Source organism: Pollachius pollachius, assembly GCF_949987615.1.
Source record: "Pollachius pollachius genome assembly, chromosome: 8".
NCBI lineage: Eukaryota > Metazoa > Chordata > Actinopteri > Gadiformes > Gadidae > Pollachius > Pollachius pollachius.
In genome coordinates this window covers 10,694,372-10,713,490 of record NC_136941.1, presented here as the reverse complement: position 1 = coordinate 10,713,490, position 19,119 = coordinate 10,694,372, and the positions used below count along the sequence as shown (strand labels likewise).

Genomic DNA, 19,119 nt, shown 5'->3' with positions numbered 1-19,119 from the left:
TTTCCAGATGTTTAGTCAGAATATTGATAGTCCTGCTTGGGTTGAAAACAGCCACGCTTTAGTATGTGAGTGCATTCTGAGCGTTTCACACACTGCTGCCATGGTTGACTTTAAATGGGGGACCACAAAAATGTGGCATTGATGTAAAAATAACATGCATGTCAACTATTTAGAGATGCCTTTCCCCTTCTTCATCGTATCATTTCATGCTTTGGAGAATGACGTTATTTGATGGCAAAATGGTTTTAGAATAGAGTTCAAATGCACATTAAAATCTATGTAAGCTTTTTTTCCCCAAAGAAAGGCTTGGTGATAATGCTAGAGTATTTGTTCTTATTTTGATGATTACAAATGTATCAATATGTCAAAACAACAAACATCCAAAATTTATTATTCATTATTAACATGGCGAAGGCTAAGTGGTGATTTGTCTTTAGATTATAAATATTGTATCGAAGGCCTACCATATATTTGTTGTTTGTTTGGGAACTGTCCAGGGTGCTATAATTGTTGCCATCCACATCCTATCTCAGAATAGCGCACTCGATTTCCTTCATTAATACAGCTATTTTCTAACATTATGGCAAGACCTGGACTCCCATTGTGAAACAATGTTGAGAATAACATTGCAGCTAATAGGTTTTGGGTAAATCACTTTAGTCAATATTTCCCAGTCGTCATCATATGTGATCAGGGACGGTCTGCAGGGCATCTGCTGGTTCTCTACTGACGTCGACGTTCTAGAACAACAAGAAAAAAATACATACAAGGCATAACTTTTTACATAGGTTACCTGTCGGCAAGGTGTTATCAAGTCCTGCAGTATGAATTCAGACCTGACTTGTGTACAGAATAGTAGTATAGTATTATAAAAATATAACATCCGTAGTTTAATAATGCAGTAGAAAATACAACACCTTACCGCGGGTCGATCTCGGTGTGTGTTCACTGCTTCGACATTCAGAAAAAAGGGCTCGACTTTACACCCTGTAAAAGAGCACACATGAAGAGCTTCAATAAGAGAATCTGGTTGTTGTTCATAACTTCTACACACTGACGGGGCAGATCATTGGCCGCTTACCGTAGGCTTGTGGGGTGAGCTTGAGCACCGTGTGCAGAGGACATCTCAGATAAGGCAAGTCCCCTATTTTAAACAGGTGAGTGAGAGGCATAGTCAAATTAAGTTAACAATCCAGGATTAATGAGGCGTCTGGCATTCTACACACGGAGGTGAAACCGAACAGCAGGAGGAGGAGCTGACCCTGTGGGTTGGCTTTTTGGCCCTAGTACCTGAGGGTTTATCCAGGAAGTAGGCCAGCAGGCAGCGCATGACGGCCTGGTGGCACACGACCAGCACATTCTCTTGCCTCTCCAGCTCCATGATGACTGGCTCCAGACGGTGAACCATGTCCTCGTATGACTAGCGCACGCAACAGAGGGACAGATCCCATTGCTGTGTGACATTCATCAACATCTTTTGCAGGCATTCATCATTTGAAATGGAACAGAGAGCATGATTATTATGTTCAACAGAAGTAACCACCTACTTCCCCAAGATATTGCTCTTTATTCTCTTTCAAATGATGAATTTGAAAGGGATAAGGAGGATTATGCTACATCCTAAATGGGAAGTAGGTGGAACGTCTACCAAACGTAAGGAGGAGTAGCACATACTTCCCAAGGGGGAAAGATGGTACTTCAACACGACATGAGGAGGAGTAGCACCTACTTCCCCCTTGGGGTAACGATAGCGAAACTTGTCCTGGTCCCTCAGCGCAAACTCCTCTGGGAAGTTCTCCTGTATCTCTTCATAGGTCAACTCCTCACACACGCCCTGGGAGAGACAAAGGAGCGTAATTTATTTCACCTCAGACAGAATGATGCTGGAGAAATGATGGTTGGTGATAATACGTTTTACTTTTGTTGTAATTAAAGCAGTATTAGCAGAGTTTTGCAAACTCCCTCTGTAGTTAAAACAGTACCATAAAGTGAAAGAACAAGTGAACCTGCGACTCAGGGTAAAGTAACAAGCAAGAGAAAATAAAGAAAAAGAGAGGCAGTCAGAACAGGTGAAACAAGGTGATTAAAACATAAGAACAGAGTGGATTGGGTGGTGGAGGGGTTAGTGATAAAGAGGAGAGGGTTATTTAAAGGCTGTGGTAAAGAAGTGACTTTGAAGAGCTGATTTAAATGCAGTGGTCGGCCTCCCTAATATGTCTGAGAAGATAGCTCCGGAGCCCAGGGGCGACGGCCTAGTACAGAAGGATCTGTACCCCATGCATGACAGTGGTGTAGGGATGGAGGAGCTCAGTGAGATAGTGTAGCAGAGTCATGCAAGAGTCTTGCAGGTGCAGAGGAGAATCGTATACTTGTAAAAATTTGGATGCTATCCACAACAACCATCAGATTTATTACACAAGATGGATTTTTAATGACCTGTAACTGCTTTACTAATATTGAATGAACTTTATATGCAAGAGAAAATATGTATCCTAACATCATAAAGGATGTTAAATGGTGATATACGTTCAGACTCACAGCATCAATTTCATTGAGGGCCTTCCACTGTTCATACTGGGCCCCCAGAGCCTCTGCCGTCTGAATGGTCCGCTTCATGTGACTGGTCCACACCTTCAGGTCACTGATGTTCTGGCCCTCAATGAAGCCGGCCAAAGCCTGTGCATACTGAAGGTTGTTCAACATAATGATTGGTTGAGAAATATAATGATAAAATATGAATAATAATTAAATAGATCATTATTTATTCATCTGTCATAAAAGGGACTGAATCAACACCCTGCTTAATCTCCCCCCGCTTTAATACCAAATGTTAACTAACAAAGAGTTACCTAACCTAAAGTTTATACACCTAAAGTGAACTACCCTAAACTAACTTCAAGTTACCTAACCTACCTTTTACTAACCTTGATTTCCCTTACTTAAAATGAACCCACCTAAAGTTAACTCACTTAGAGTAACCTAACCTAAAGTAACCAAACCTAAAGTTAGCTAACCTAAGCTAATGTTAATTAACTCTCTTAAGTTAGGTAACATTAGCTTTGATGGGTCCACTTTGGGTTAGGACTGGCCTGATGCTAACCGTGTTTACTGACCCTCTGGCCCCGCGGTGACAGCCCCGAGTCCCCCCCGATGCGTCCCAGCAGGTTGAGTTCACTCTCCCCGTGGCGGGTCAGGTAGATGGAGCGTGGCGTGATGTGGATGTTCATGAGGTAGTAGACGATGCGGCTCTGGATGTGACCCTGGACACGGTTCACCAGGTACCTGCTGCCCACGTTGAAGATCTTGATGTAGGACAGCCTCCTAGCGCACATTACAAATGAGTACCAACCTCAGTGTTATTCTCATCATTTACATCAATAGTGCAACAAGATAATACATGATAAGATAATGTATTAATCCCGGACAGGAAACTGAAGAACTTAGTTTTTCAGAAGAAATGTAAAATGAGAAAATCACCAATAATGTATACGGAAAATAACTAGTAGCAATGCAAACTAAAATAACAAAATAATATAAAACATCATAAACAAAGATAAACAGAGATAGATATTGATCGTACGCCCTACATTACTTGATTATCACAAGTGTACAGCTACATTATTGAAACTATACAAGGAATACAATGGTATATTGCATGGTAAACTTTAGAACATTACACCATTTTAGTGAAACTACCATTTTACTACAACTTCCCCTTTTCCTATTCAATGCTTCATTTTGTGGTCATTGTTAGATGCCAGTACCTGTCTGTCTTATCATCTATGGGGACATAGGTTGCTTCATAACATCCAATACGCTGAATGAAGTCTTGCATCGCCTCCTCTGTGTCTCGATCTGCGTAATCCGGACTTCCTAACTTCACTTGCTGTAAACATAAGTCAACCACACACCCATGGCATTAATGACAACAAAAGGGCAGGAGATCAATTATCAAAAAATTGTGCATGCAATCGCAATATTGCGTGTTAATTTGTGTCATACAAGGTATAAAACATCATGCCCCTTTATCATTTATCATCATCACCTGTATATTCTCTGCAATGATGTCAGGGTCATTGCACATCGATTCCACAAAGAATACCTTTTTGGGGAAGGAGACGTGACAGTTACATTGGTTTGAACAGCACACTGGCATACTTTGTCAGTGTACATAATTGATGCAACCTGTTTTAAAGCCATCTAAAAGCTAACAATCTGTTTAATTTGCTTGCCTTGTAGCCCCTCTCCTTTGCAAAGCACAATATGAGCGCTCTCCTCTCTTCTGTCGTATTAGTGGCATCAAACACCTAGAAACACACTCACGTTAGCATGACATCTTCATACACCATCGTGGGGATCATTATGAGCGTAGTTTTCCTCTTGATTGTACACATCAAGACAAGTACGGACAAGTCAGAGGGCTGATGCTAGTCTTTGGTAGCTCTGTTTGCCCTCCTACTCACAGCCACTTGTCCCTGTTCCTGAGTGAAGTACGCAGCCAGGTCCTTCAGGGCAGCTGCCGCACATGCCCTGACAGACAGATAGACGGACAAAAATGGAGTCAAGGTAACTCTCAATACCAATAATCGCACACAGAAGGATTTGTAAATGTTTTTCAGGATTGAAATATAAATTACTTTCTCATTTATATTACAGTTGCGGTTACGGTTGGGGGACTACGCCTCGAATGCCATCTTCCTTTATTGGCAAATCTTTCATTTTCACACACATTTTCCTGTCCATGGCATTCGTTTTGCCTCTCACGACTGCATGCTACTTATTGCACTGGTCTATAATGTTAACGTAGTGATTGGCCAGTGAGCCCAGTCCGGGAAAATGCACGCAGCACGCTCTCAGTCGCTCCCTGATTTATTGTTGTCCACCAGCCCTATGATGCATTGGCCCACCAGGGTTTGTCCCAATATGCCCGATGGCCAGTACACAACTGTATATACCCACAATAACATTAACTCAATGTTTGTTTTATGATGTTTCAGAAAGCTATTATGTGTGTTGGTCTTACTTGCGGATTGCCATTCCTTCCTCGTTGTCCACTCTGAAGAATTCAAAGTTCTTGTAGGTCTGAACAGCCTCTCTGCGGTACTGGCCTACGTTAAACACTGGAATAATACACAAAAAAAACCATATGATCCAGTTTAACAGTGGAGAGTGGGAACAAGAGAGACAAAGGGCTACAATACTGTGTTAGATGATGAGTGCTTATGTTATGTTATGCTTATGTTAAAACCCAAAGTTTTGGGTTTCTCTATGTGCGTATAGATGACATGGATTGGTTTAGAAAACAGACCCTTGGTGGGAACTCCGATCCAGTTGAGGTATCTGGCAAGCTTCTTTGAGATGTAGGTCTTTCCCCTGGCTGGTAACCCCACCATCACTATCATGGTGGGAGCGTTGGTGAACTGAGGCACGGACGCTGCAATCACAATATTGATTTTGTTTTATAAAACCACACAGGGTTTGGGTTAGCTCAGGTCACTATACTAACGAAATTGGATACAGAGAAAATGCAACGTTTTTTTCTTGCACTCTTGCTAAATAAAGAAGTAAATAAATAAAGGAACTTGATATCTTGGCATCAACCAAATGGTGAGGTTTGGAAGGCAGGTGTGTGTGTGTGTGTGTGTGTGTGTGTGTGTGTGTGTGTGTGTGTGTGTGTGTGTGTGTGTGTGTGTGTGTGTGTGTGTGTAAAGGTAATCTTCATCAAGATAAGAGCCGGTTCCAGTGTCTCTAAATTAGGGTACAATTCATCACGTGATGAGTTTATTTGTGTCTGTGGTTGGTGGTCTATCTCATGTATCTGTAAATAAAGTACATAAACATAGAAAAATGGAGACAAGTATCTTTCATGTTTTTAGCAGATACTGTACCTCAAATAGACAGATAACAGGCTAATTGCAAAGTATTCTCTATGGTGAATACATCTTCTCACATTCCTATCTCAAAAATACCTAAATAATATATATAGGCCTACTTAAAAAATCGAAATAGGTATTACATCTAAATAGGTATATATATATATATATATATACATACATACATACATACATACATACATACATACATACATACATACATACATACATACATACATATATCTAGTACGGCTTGGGACTCTTGACTCTTTTTTCTATTTGTTACAAATCAGAAGCCTAATCCCTGCCCTACCTGCGTCAATCCCTCTGCTTACCTACCAATGAGTGTTTATGGCCTGAATACAGGCAATTCGGCCTATCCTTTAAATCACATTAAGGGAATACGGTAGCGTTCTCAACAATTCTGCTGATCGATACAGATGTTGGACTAGAAACAGAAGCACGGAAGCTAAAACCTTGATGGGGATAAGAGAATATTGTTGCTCGGACAAACTTTTTACTAAGAAGTTTGCTCGTGCCGTTTCACTCACATCCTCTCCTTCGATTCAAGTTGCTGCCCATCCACGGTACCCAGATCTTTAGAAGCGGCGTCTGTGTGAGTTCTTTCTGCTGTGGGGAAAAGTTAATGTCGAGAGCCATGAGGCCGTGGTCGGAGCCGCCGGCGGGCTCCATGTGTGCATCAGAGCGAGTGTGAATGAGACCGACACCCGGTCTGTGTACTGCCTGTGCGCATCGCTGGCTGGTGTTGCTGAATGGGCTTCCCTAAACTCTATTTAGGTCAGCTGACCGTTGCCAAGGAGAAGAACACGGTGAGCAGGAAAGGGAGGTATTGCTTTGGTGCTGCTTGTGTCTGTCTGTGTCACGGCCTAAATCTCGCTGTTCATGTCAGGCTGAGCAATCCGACAGAGAAAATGAACACGACATGATTCAAACTATACTTTACTACTGTTATCCTAGCAATAGTCGATACACGCTACTATTGCACAACACTGAGCGTCGTCATGTTGTTGACACATCTTACCACAAGGGGGCGCCCGCCGATGGTAGGGCGCCTGGCGTGAACACCATGCCAGTCCTTTTGGTTGGGGCAGAGATTAGCTGCACCTCGTTAATTATTGAGGCCCTGTTGATGAATGATATATTATCCGTTTGCCGCCCGTGGCTCCTGCACATCCGATTAACTAATCAAAACTAGCAATATTTGAAAAAGGGAATCAGTTATCATGTGATGTGTTGGACAGCTGCTCACTGAACGTGTGTTCCCAATTCCCGTACACTAAACACACACACACACACACACACACACACACACACACACACACACACACACACACACACACACACACACACACACACACAGATGTTAGCCTACACACAGTACAGCGTCCCAGTGTAGACTGTGACTACATGAAACCATCCGATGGACAGTCAACCCAGCATGATACACATTACATCTCTGTCTGTCTGTCTGTCTGTCTGTCTGTCTGTCTGTCTGTCTGTCTGTCTGTCTGTCTGTCTTCTGAGAGGGTTTGATGAGGAGGAGGACAGCAGGTTACAGCACATTTCAGCAACTTCTGCCCAGATTGTTTCATGTCTGTCTCTGCGTCTGTCAGTAATAAAGGGTCAGTAAAGTGTGCTGTAAATGTAACACAACTCTCCCACATGACATCCCTCCCCCACATGACATCTGCACAATATATATATTTTTTCAATTGTATTTATTGTTAAGGAAACAAATCTATGCTGGCTGTGTCTGAATTGATTGATTTTTTGCAGCCAAATAAAGTTTGTATTACTGTTGTATAATAATATTTGGATACGATACCCAACAACCACTATTATTATCTTAATCACATTATCAATGTTGCGGTTAGGTGTTTTGTCTACTTTGGCTGTTGGTTAATTGGAAGACCAGAGAAGCTGTGAAATGGTAAGACGACCAGCGTCCTCCAGTTTATTATAGCAGTAGTCTAGCTCACCAGCAGGGAGAGACATTACTCTCCTTATGAAAAGGTATGGGCTGTTTGTGTTGGATTTTACGATACATAGCAGGATCTTTAATCAGTGTGCCCTAATGCAATTTCCACGCCTTGCATGTACTAGAAAGGATACGAAGACAGTCTCCACTGAGATGCGGGCCTCCTATACTACACCTAAAAGTGTCACATCGTTGGACTTAAAGGAATGTACGTCGCGTGACGTCACACGATTTAATAAACTGCACCTGCGGAAAAGATCACGTCAAAAACGCTACACTTCAGAGGATATTAAACGCACATGTGTCCAGAGTTTAGCAACCTGTTGGAGGGAAATTTATAATAACATAGTCTAATGGCGAACATAGAAGTACTCAAGGAACGATTTAACTCATTTCATCAAATGTACAGCCAGGAATCACGAATTCAAAGCTTTGTGGATTGGCCTTTTCGAGAGGAATGCATGTGCACGCCGGAGAAGGTAGGATAATAGTTGTTATAGTGAGTCAACGAAATGCTTTAAAAATGCGTCCTAACTGTGTTGTCCATAATAAGTAATATTCCTGTATAGTTTGACTTAATGGCACTTGTAAACTGGCCAATTATGTTACGTTAGGCTATTGTGAGCTATAGTATACAGCTAGTTAGCTAGGATATGAGGGTTAAGGGTCAAATCTTCTTGAATCGACGCTTCAGGCCGCTCTGACCTTTTCTTGTTCGTAAAAAATGTACGTTCGCTGGTGAATATAGATATGGACAAAATGTGAATTTAGGCGAAGACGCTGCTTAGCAAATGAGCCAAAACATTTGCCAAGAATTATTTCTTTCATAGTTCGGCACTATGCAGGAAAGGCAATGTTTGTATAATCGTCGCTGATGTTTACACGTTCCCCCTGCAGATGGCCATGGCGGGGTTGGTGCACTGTCCCAGTGACAATGAGCCAGATGTTGCCTGTTGCTTCTACTGTCTCCTAGAATTGGAAGGCTGGGAACCAGATGACAGCCCCCGGTGACAAGAATCAAATATATTTAATCTTTAATATATTTAAAATATATTTAATAAAAATTCCTGTGTATGAAGAATTTCATGATGTTCCCTCTCCTGTCTCTACTTCAGCATAGAGCACATCAACCGGTCTCCAGACTGTAGATTCCTCACCACAGGCAAGGACTTCTCTGAGTTAACCGTGGCTGAGTTCCATCATATGGAGCAGGACAGGCTGAAGATCTACCTTGTATGTCTGCTCTCCTTTTTAAGTGTTTGCAAATTATGATCAGTGGTGGTTATATTTGACCAGTTAAAGGAAGCCTTAGGGATGTCTCAACTGGACCCTATTTTCGGATAATTTGAGGTCTAAAGGTGTAATGCCAATAACGGCTGATTGGTCCAGTACTAAGAGAGAACACTGCAGCCGTAATCCGTGAAAACTGGCTGCAATGTAATCCTTCTGGGCAATTACTCCCCCCGGCAATGTAGGTCCTCCTAAAAGTGTTTTTTTTTTTTTTACCACTGACCACCTCCAATTATATTCTTGCATTATGTAAGGATCCCTATGGAGAAATTAAGATTGTCCAGCATGAGTTGAGTGGTTGCAGGAAGAGACTGGTGGAAACGTCAGTGAGAGAGGAGGGTTTCTTGTGTTGGACCACAAAAAGCGTATGTAAATGCTATGTAAAAGATTGAAGGAAAGCTGGGATTGTAAGGACAATAGGGAAATATCCTGCAACAAGTTTTCGGAACAAGGCTTCTCCTTGAGCAGGACTTGGTTGGCCACATTAAAAAAACAGACCAGATCAAACAAATGTAAAGGATCAAGTTTGATTTCTCGGTAGCGATCCTTTCCAAAAATAATCTCAGCATGTCTGTGACAAAAACAAGCACTTTTAAAGGGCGCACATTAACTGGTGTAATAATCCCAAAGAAATATGTTGCAGCCCTCTTTTGCGGATAACTGCTGCAGCATTCTCCCCCAAAGCTGGACTTATTTAAAAGGAAAAAAATGTTTTTTTATGTTTGAAACAAGTCTTTTTTTTTTTTTTTTGCAATTCCTGAAGTTTTCCTTTCAACAGTATTGCTTTTTACATTTTTGTAATTAAATTATTTTCTTTTAGAAAAAGGTTTGCCATATGAAGCTGGCCTATTTGCGGGAGGAAATTGACAAGACGCTTGACAACCTCAAATCTATGAATTACCCCCCCCCAAAATAAACTCTCTGGCGCTTTTAATTCACTTTGACCACAAGATGGCGCTTTCTCCATAACCTGTCTTTCTTGCCTAGTCGCAGGAGCAAAGTGAACTGAAGTTGTCCTTTTAAGATTCAAACCATAAGCACTCATGAATGAAATTGTATACTGAGCAGAATTTCAATCTGGGTAATGTTACTGCCTTTTTCGCCTTTTTCCTCAATAAAACACTTTTTCTCAACATGCCACCATCTCGACCACCTCCTTTCAAACCTTGACCCTAGACAGATGGCCTGAAGCCCCTCCCCCTCCACACCAACTGTTGCCCCATCGCATCTGTTACACAGTGGAACGGTTCCCTCACTACGACCACTCGCGACTCGCAGCGGAAATAGCAGTCCTGGACCACCGACCTTCAGGAACCAAAGCCAATGATGTAATTAGAAAGATGACATGAGTTGTAATGAGAATAGTTGGCTTATTTATATTTTTTATTTTAGCATTCAAAACATTCATAAATCTTTATAGAAAACGATACCGCACATTTTCTGATTCCAGCAGGTTCTGGTTTAATTTATTTCCTTTAACTAAATATGTAACGTTCATCTTAAGCTCCCAATTGTTGAGGATGGATTGGTTTAGAAACTAGTGGATTAATGGCTGATGTATTACTAGCCGCTGCTTGTAATGTCATCCAATCGCCACAGAGCTAATTGGAGGGAGACTGTTGTTGGCAAAAATAAAGGTAAACTGTTCATTGTTTGCAAAATAATTAGCAACCATTGTGAATAGGACCCACAACATGTGTGATTAGTTTCACATTAAGCCTCAAAATGAGGCCGCTGTGAATTATTGAATCTGTTTAACCCATAAACTGTATTTAGACACGTAATTACAGAAATTGCTAATGCAGCCTCAATTTGATTGTATACCGTGTGAAGTCCCCTTTCATTTGAAAAATAAGCAGAGGTTGCCTTGGAATTATTGTTTTCCAGATGGACACTGTGGGAATTGTATCAAAGCTTTGATTTGATTGGAAGGTAGTGGGGGTCGACCAAATTCCACAATCCTATTTAAGAGATTTAGGGAGCCTAATTCCTCAAATTAGATCCCTATTATGATATTAACCAATTTAAATCTGTGTTGTGTTTTACCCTTTATTCCCAGCTATAGGCTACCCTATAAGTCAACCTAGTGGCCTTCTCCTTCCATCTCCTAATTGATAATGTTTCCTCTATATTCGGTATGTAAATAGCGACAGAGCAGATGGACAAACGGACAGATGTTAACAACAGAAAGTTTACAACCTGAAACTATCATTAGACCCATCTGTTGCTCCTTGTGTTTGTCCTGCCCCCCTATCCATCCTCCAATGGCTGGCCTTCATCCTCTCATCAGCATCTATCTATCTGAAGCAGCATGTTGCATCTAGCCTGACCCATTTGAACCATTCCTCTTTAAATAGCTAATTATTTGTTATTATTAATGTTTTTATTCAACAACATAGGGTGATGTTTAGCTGTAGTGACATGTTAATAACTTAAGGAGCACACTGTCTTCACCAAAGTGTTGCTAGATTAATACGGTCTTCACCACATTGCTGCTGCTATGTATAAACACAGTCTTCACCCGGTGTTAATGTTCAATTTGTTAAAAATGTCTTTACCTCAGTAATACTATCTTAACAATGTCTTCACCACAGTGATGCGACTAAATCTAACCTAAAACCCGTAATAATACCTCCCCCTCCCCCCCCCAAAAAAGAGTACCCTTCTGTTTTTCCCTGTATAACTCCTCCATCTTTTCTCTCTCTCTCTCTCTCTCTCTCTCTCTCTCTCTCTCTCTCTCTCTCTCTCTCTCGTTTCTATATATGTGTCTTGGATAGCAGTGGTGCTGGCAGTGTCCCTCTGGCCCTCCTACCTTGTCTGGTTTCTTTATGTATGCCCTCTTCCAAAGGGACCTCCATCTGTTCCCTCGCGCGGCCCATTGTAGTGTCTCAAAGCCTGGGCAACTTCCACAATGCAGTGGGCGTGCAGAGGGGGGGCCCGGGTAAACACGGCAGCATCCAGATCCCATTAGAAGCTCTTTAATGCCCAACTCCCGAGTACTTTCGGAGCTATGGGTGGAGAAGGCCCAGCCCTCTACCCCCTGCACACAATGTCATCTTTCACACGCACTCCCATAGGTATTGAGTGTGCTGTTTGACCCTCTAGCTCTAACCCACTCCCATAGGTATTGAGTATGCTGATCAGCCCTGCCACGATAGCCCTAGCCCACTCCCATAGCTATTAAATGTGCTGATCAGCCCTCTAACCCTAACCCACTCCCCTAGGTATTGAGTGTGGTGTTTTGCCCCTTAGCCCTAACCCACTCCCATAGGTATTAAATGTGCTGATAAGCCCTATAACCCTAGCCCGATCCCATGGGTATCGAGTGTGCTGATTGCCCCTGCAACCCTAGCACCAACCCACTCCAATAAGTATTGAGAGCTGAATGGCCCTCGCAGCTTCACTCCCCTTTTTCTTTTCTTTTTACATTAATGAACAAGCTGTTATCATCATACCTGTTGACATTATACCACGCCCTACATGTAGGACTATTTGTGTGTTGTCCTGTATGTATGTGTGATTGTTGTCCTACTAGTATGTGATTGTTGTTCACAGTGAATGCACTTTACAGCCCAAGACAAATTTATTATACCTCATTCCTTAAGATTAGTCATATTTTTACTATGATTCTTACTATTACTTCTAATTGGAAATTATTACTATTACTACACATACAAATCACAATTTTTCCACATTTCTTGTGGATTTCCAATCTATGATGGTAAATATAGTCAATTGAAGCAATAAATTCCTCAAGGCATGGTAAATTGCCAGATAAAACGGTTTGCTAGAGAAGCAGTGCTCGCCCTGCTACTACATGTACCAACCAGGATGTACTGCGAGCAAGCAGAGGGGAACGCCCAGGGCCCCTAGACCCTGAGGGCCTAAGATATTCTATGTTCTAATTTTATTTTATTAATTCATTATTTTACATCAACATCTTAACAAAAATGTTTCTGAGGAATTAAACCCTTATAAACGGCCTATCCAATTTTTCTTGCAACATGAAGGCTTATATGAAAGAAGCTCCTACGTCAGCCATATCAGAATGATGCTGACTCTGCAATTGTTGTGAAGGAATATGCTATGCAGCTCTGCGATTGGTGGGCCGAGCTCTGTGATTGAAGTAATAGTAATTCAATGAGACTCATTTCAAATTACAGTAAAACTGACCAAGCATATCTTCCCTTGTTATCGCTAACTTTATGACAAGTTCTGCCCAATGTGAGGGACACGCATTGAGTAACTGGACATAAGCTTATGGGCATGACTTGGTTGACTTCACGATGGCTGCTAGTGAGGAAGACATTGTTTTCGGATTTGTTAACTTTACCGTTTTCTAGGTAAGAGGACTAAAGAGTATGCTAAGCTGGTTGTTTTCTTTTTTTCCCGACGGGGAAGGGGAGTCAGAGTCCCAAGGTTTAAAAGTTTAAGCTTACTGATCATATAATGTAACATTAGCAGCAATTGTAAAGACAAAACAAAGTGGTCCTTGTAATTGCAAGTTATCTTCGAAGACAACTCCTTATGTCAGAGTAACGATACTCTTGGTAACCAATATGATATCACTTTCACTATTCCTTGTTGGCCAAAACATAGTGTTAGGGGACAAAACCACTGGTCAGCGGCCGTCTCGGCCGGCTCTGGGAAGTATTTTACATTTTATCTCCGGTATCCTTAAGAAGGTATCAAACATGCCTCTATCCATGTGAAGCGTAAAGCCTTCATGCTCACACACACACACACACAGTTCTATCGCGTCGGCGACAGTATCTAACAAAAAGTGCCCATCCTGCATCTGTTTCAGCAGAATGAGTCACATTCTGTTGGCATCGGATGTCAATTTGTGCAACGGCACCACCAGTCGTTTACTCTCGGCAGCTCAGGTTCTTAACTTACTGCGCCTGCCAGGTTCTCTAACAAAACTGTCACCGAATCCCTTTTACCCTTCACCCTATGACCCTCTTTTTCCCATAGTCTCAGATCTCACAAATCAATTTTAAATCAATATCTTAAGTCTGATGGCAGATGATGGGTGAACGGGGTGTTTTACTTTCTTTCCCTTCATATTTATTTAAACCAATCGTGTTGCTGGAGGAGGGTAACTGAGCGCTTGACTGGCATACTAAAGCTCTGCCAGCAAGAGTAAACTGGAAAAGAGGGCCATAATTTCCGACCCAGGCTCAGGGCTGTCTTCCCAAAGAGGTTCTGCTACAACATAATAGGACTGCTTGATCCCAGATTACAACCACAGTAATGTTAAAGGGTTATTTGTACATGTTACCGTTCTGTGTCCCAAATGATAATCCAACTACAACCAAACGCCAGCCCTCTAGTCACACAAACCAAAATATAAACACATGGCACAGAGAAGTGGGTATGCCCGTTCAGGCTGCAGCACTACCTCACACTGTGGCAACAGTGTGGCAGTGAGTAGAAATATGTGTCATTCCTATGGCCAGTGGAGGAGAGGATGAGGAAAGGAGGAGAGGATATGAATAAGAAGCAAGGACCCCTGTTCACCTCTCTTGCCCTTCTCTTTTCTATCCCATTTTTTCTCTCCATCTCTCCATTTATTCTCACTGGCTTTACTTCAATGTCTCTCTCTCTTTCTCTCTTTCTCTCTCTCTCTCTCTCTCTCTCTCTCTCTCGCTCCATCCCTCCCTTACTCCCATATATGGCCCAGTTGTCTGTCAGCCCCCCCGTAGTTCCCCCAGCTGTCTGCCTCCCCCCCTCCCTCCCACACTCCCTGGAACGAGAAGCTGTGCAACAATAGAGGCCAAAGGTCAAGAGAAGGAACAGGCTGCGTTCACAATGAACCAGTGGCGCACGCTAGAACACTGCTCCCCTTTTCCCCCCTGGCCCATAAAGACAGGCCTTAAGAGAGGTGGCTGCAGAGGGTGAGGTCTCCAGTCTCCTGGAGCTGGAAAAGACAGTCCTTACAAAGAGGTTGCTGAAGGAGGTCAGCGTTAGGTGGCGGCTCCCAGGCGCCTTCCTCTCCTCTCAGGTGGCGTCAAGTGTGTGTGTGTGTGTGGGGGGGGGGGGGGTGAACACAACGGTAAACACAGTCGGTCTGGGGGGCCACTGCAATAAACACAGTCGCGCGCGTCCTCACTCGCATCCACCACTCCATCTCTGCACCCTGCCACCCAGGCCTTTGTCAACCTCAAGAGCCATCATGTTCTCCAACACAGTCAATTAATTCATAATTGAGACTTTTGCGCTTGGTAGAAGCCCAATACAGATACAAAACCTACATTCCCTTCCAGCCAATATGATCAGATATGATATTTAACATAAGCAGATATGATATTTAACATAAGCAGATATTATTTTTAATATGAGCAGATATTATACATAATTGAAGCAGCCCGGGATGTTTATTGTATGAGGTTTGTGTACCACATACACATTGCTTCATAAAGAAATAGCCATGGGAAGATTTGTATAAAGACTAGATGGTACCCCATTGTATTGTGATGGATTGCATTTAAATCAGTTCTTGCCCTAGAGTGTTTTGGCATGTGTCGCATGGGAAAACAGAGCATGTGTGGAGCGGAGAGTGAGGGTGAGGATTACACCTGTTTCCCTGAGCAGTGTTCCCATGCCCACAGCAGCCTACCGCCTGACCTGGTAGTGAGAGACCCTGCAGCATGCCTCCAAATAACAGCACAAACACACACACTCCCTTTCTCTCTCTCTCTCTCTCTCTCTCTCTCTCTCTCTCTCTCTCTCTCTCTCTCTCTCTCTCTCACACACACACACACACATATTTCTCTTTAGCTCTCTTGCTCCCTCACGTAGACACACACACACACGCACTGTCTTTCTTTCTCTCTCTCTCTCTCTCGCTCTCTCTCTCTCTCGCTCTCTCTCCGTCTCTCTCTCTACCTCTCGCTCTCTCTCTCTCAAACACACAAACACACAATTGCATTTCTCTCTTTCTCTCCCGCTCTCTCACACACACACACACACACACACACACACACACACACACACAAATACACTTTTGCTCTCCCCCAAACACTCAGGGTTTTCTCAAACTGTTTTGTATTAATTTTTCATCTGACTGGTCAGAATTTAGATTACGGTTATTTCTCTTATTACTAATAATTAATTACTAGTATTTTGCTATTATTAGTTTCATTATTACTAATATTATTATTAATATTTCTATAATTACAATTATTATTATTATTATTATTATTATTAGCATTATTCTTATGAATGTTATTATTAATAATACTATTATTCTTTTTATTAGTATTCCTAATATTATTATTATTACAGCAGATTTTCAGAGACAGATCCAGTAAAAAAAGTCAACCCAAGGAGTAAACCATTATCAACTGCTTGGTGCTGCATTTATTGCTGGATTTGTATCTCATATCATTGATAAGATGGTAAAGCTTTCCCAATGGAAATTATCAAATCACCATCCACTAAATGTATTTTGTTAGTTTGATGTAAATTATTTATGGATCGTTGTTATGACAAACTGTTACATAAACTGATGCAACTATTAGATCCGCTTTTAACTGATTCATATTTTGTGAAAAACAAAGCAGTTGAGCATGTTGAGTTGATGTTAAGAGCATCATACCGATAATTAATGGAACAATGAAGGGTGAGCTTCTTTACAAAGAAATAGTATTTAATATAAGAATATCTATTCAATTAAGTGCGAAACAGCAACATATTTACAACAGTACAATCATGACAAATATTGTATGAAAAAAACAAATACCAAAACAAAAGAAATATACCTGAATCACCCAAATAAATAAGTTAAATACATCATCATCCGTATTGATACCAGAGGCTAAAGACTGGTATCAAAAGGACAGCTAAACAAATGGTGAAGAGAAGAAATTAAAGAGAGGAAAATAGTTATCAAAATAAATATTAAATACAGATATAAATAGATGTGTATTCTTCATATGGCAGGGAGGACATTGGCTTTAGGCCTTGGTACACAATTAGTGCACAATTCATATTTGCGTCAAATTACTTTTTTTGATCAGCTTTCACAATCTGAAGGTATTCAGATCTCAGGCCTATCTGTTGTCTTGTACAACACCCACACCTATGCAGCTGGGGTATTACAGCTGATTTGGGCCAAATTATCCAAAATAACAACCACAAAAAGTTTAGAAAACAATACATCATATCAAAATAACTTGAATAATCATTCCAAAATAAAGGTGGATGCATTTCTACTTCAGGTAGATTGGATTAAGGTCTCTCTCTGTGTCTCCTTGTGGACTTTGTCTTTCCATGGTGTGTTGGCGGCCCTCGGGACCTGACTGTAGCAGTTCATCCAGGAGCTCATTCACTGTAAATGGCTCCCATCTGCGAGGGGACCATATGGGACGGAGCGAAGGAGTCAAAGGCCATTTCCAGTGGGAGCTCGTAGCGGGACGGCCGGAAGAGCACGTGGCCCGCTTGGCCCCCCGGCAGGCCCCCCATGGCCGAGGCGGGGTAGTGGTGGGACGAGAGGTAGTGGCCGGCGTGGGGGGTGGTGTAGTTCCTCTCCCCCTCGATGGGAGAGGGCTCTTGCTTCAGGGAGAACTGGCCGCTGATGCTGAGCGGGGGGGTGAGGGGCCCGTCGTACGGAGGGCTGCCGCCGCTGCACTCGCCCGAGGAGGGGTTGTCGTAGGATGGGCCCTTGAAGCCCTTGACGTGGAGGAGATGGGAGGCCTCAAGGGAGCCGTAGGGAGGGCTGGGAAGACCCGGGGAAGGGAAGCTGAGGTGATGCCCAGCCTGGGGCCCTCCGACGCCGGCCCCCGGGACACCCCCACACTTGTCCTCCATCTGGTTGAGCATCATGGGAGTGGCCCCCAGTTGCAGGCAGCCGGCCACCAGGTTGCTGGTGGGCTGAGACAGGCCCTTGCACAGCATCTCCATGAAGCCCAGGCTCTCCGGGGAGCGCCCGCTGTCCAGCACCTCCGACAGGGCCCAGATGTAGTTGCGGGCCAGCCGCAGGGTCTCGATCTTGGACAGTTTCTGGGTCTTGGAGTAGCAGGGCATGACGCGCCGCAGGTTGTCCAGGGCGTCGTTGAGGCCGTGCATACGAGAGCGCTCGCGAGCGTTGGCCTTGACCCGCCGGACGCGAACCCGCTCCTGTCTCACTTTGGGCACCTTCTTCCTCTTGGGGCCGCGTCGTTTGGGAAGCTCCTCCCCGTTGGGCCCGATCATCTCCTGGTCGTCTTCTTCGTCTTCCTCCATGTCGTCGCTGCAGAGCTCCGTGGAGCCCTCCAGGCCGTCTGTCATCAGTCCACAGCGCCCTCTCATGTCCGAGCTGTCCTCTCCGTCCACGGAGCTAACGTCGTCGTCCAGCCAGCCCAGGGAGCTCACCAGCTCAGACACGTCCCCGGCCTTCCCGAAAGGTTTGGTCATCATTGTGATCTGGAGGGCCGGAGAAGATCCCTTGTTAATTAAAGTGCTTTCATGAACATTTGTTCAGAAGTTATTAAATTAAATTTAATAAAAGGAAAAGGGTGTCACTGTCTGTTGTTTTATTTGAAATTCTGCGTCTCGTAAAACAAAAAGGGTGACTTTTTTATTTTCAGCACTAGTCTGTGGACAGTTATTTTTTTCGACGACCATGAAGGAAGAGGCAGACTGGAGAAGCTACATGACTATTTATAATGTATTTTATTCATCAATGTAAACAAATAAGCTTTTCGTTTGTTCCCTGCTGTTATATCATATGCCTATTGTAAAGAGACGCGGTCAATCTGGGACATGATGGGATTTACCCGCACAAAAACCAAAAGATTAAAATCAAAATCTGGCAAATCGTGGGAACAAGTCTCCAATTAACATTCAAAGATTGAAATTGTCTATCTCTCATTTGACTATATTTGTTTGGCTTTCTCGTTTTTGTTGGAAAGGAAATTAAGTTTCAAATATTTAATTGATAACTGAAACTCAACAATGTTTATAGGCCTGATT

The 19,119-nt window shown here is 42.8% G+C and overlaps 3 protein-coding genes across 3 annotated transcripts; 1 reads left to right on the top strand and 2 right to left on the bottom strand.

Moving 5' to 3' along the window:
* Positions 1-680: 680 nt before the first annotated feature.
* LOC307079581 (6-phosphofructo-2-kinase/fructose-2,6-bisphosphatase 1-like) lies at positions 681-6,566 on the bottom strand (the record flags this gene model as incomplete). The annotated part of the gene is made up of 14 exons (XM_079742012.1): positions 681-740; positions 923-987; positions 1,082-1,144; positions 1,291-1,420; positions 1,730-1,834; positions 2,539-2,685; positions 3,114-3,321; positions 3,765-3,886; positions 4,046-4,102; positions 4,233-4,307; positions 4,464-4,530; positions 5,024-5,120; positions 5,309-5,434; positions 6,425-6,566. The coding sequence occupies 14 exons, from the start codon at positions 6,564-6,566 to the stop codon at positions 681-683; spliced, it is 1,464 nt and encodes a 487-aa protein (XP_079598138.1).
* A 1,659-nt stretch (positions 6,567-8,225) lies between these two features.
* Positions 8,226-10,078, top strand: birc5b (baculoviral IAP repeat containing 5b; the record flags this gene model as incomplete). Its single annotated transcript, XM_079741604.1, has 4 exons — positions 8,226-8,351; positions 8,770-8,879; positions 8,988-9,105; positions 9,983-10,078. The coding sequence occupies 4 exons, from the start codon at positions 8,226-8,228 to the stop codon at positions 10,076-10,078; spliced, it is 450 nt and encodes a 149-aa protein (XP_079597730.1).
* A 7,412-nt stretch (positions 10,079-17,490) lies between these two features.
* On the bottom strand, positions 17,491-18,564 carry neurod4 (neuronal differentiation 4; the record flags this gene model as incomplete). The annotated part of the gene is made up of 1 exon (XM_079740981.1): positions 17,491-18,564. One exon carries the CDS (start codon positions 18,562-18,564, stop codon positions 17,491-17,493), a length of 1,074 nt encoding a protein of 357 aa, XP_079597107.1.
* Positions 18,565-19,119: the final 555 nt, after the last annotated feature.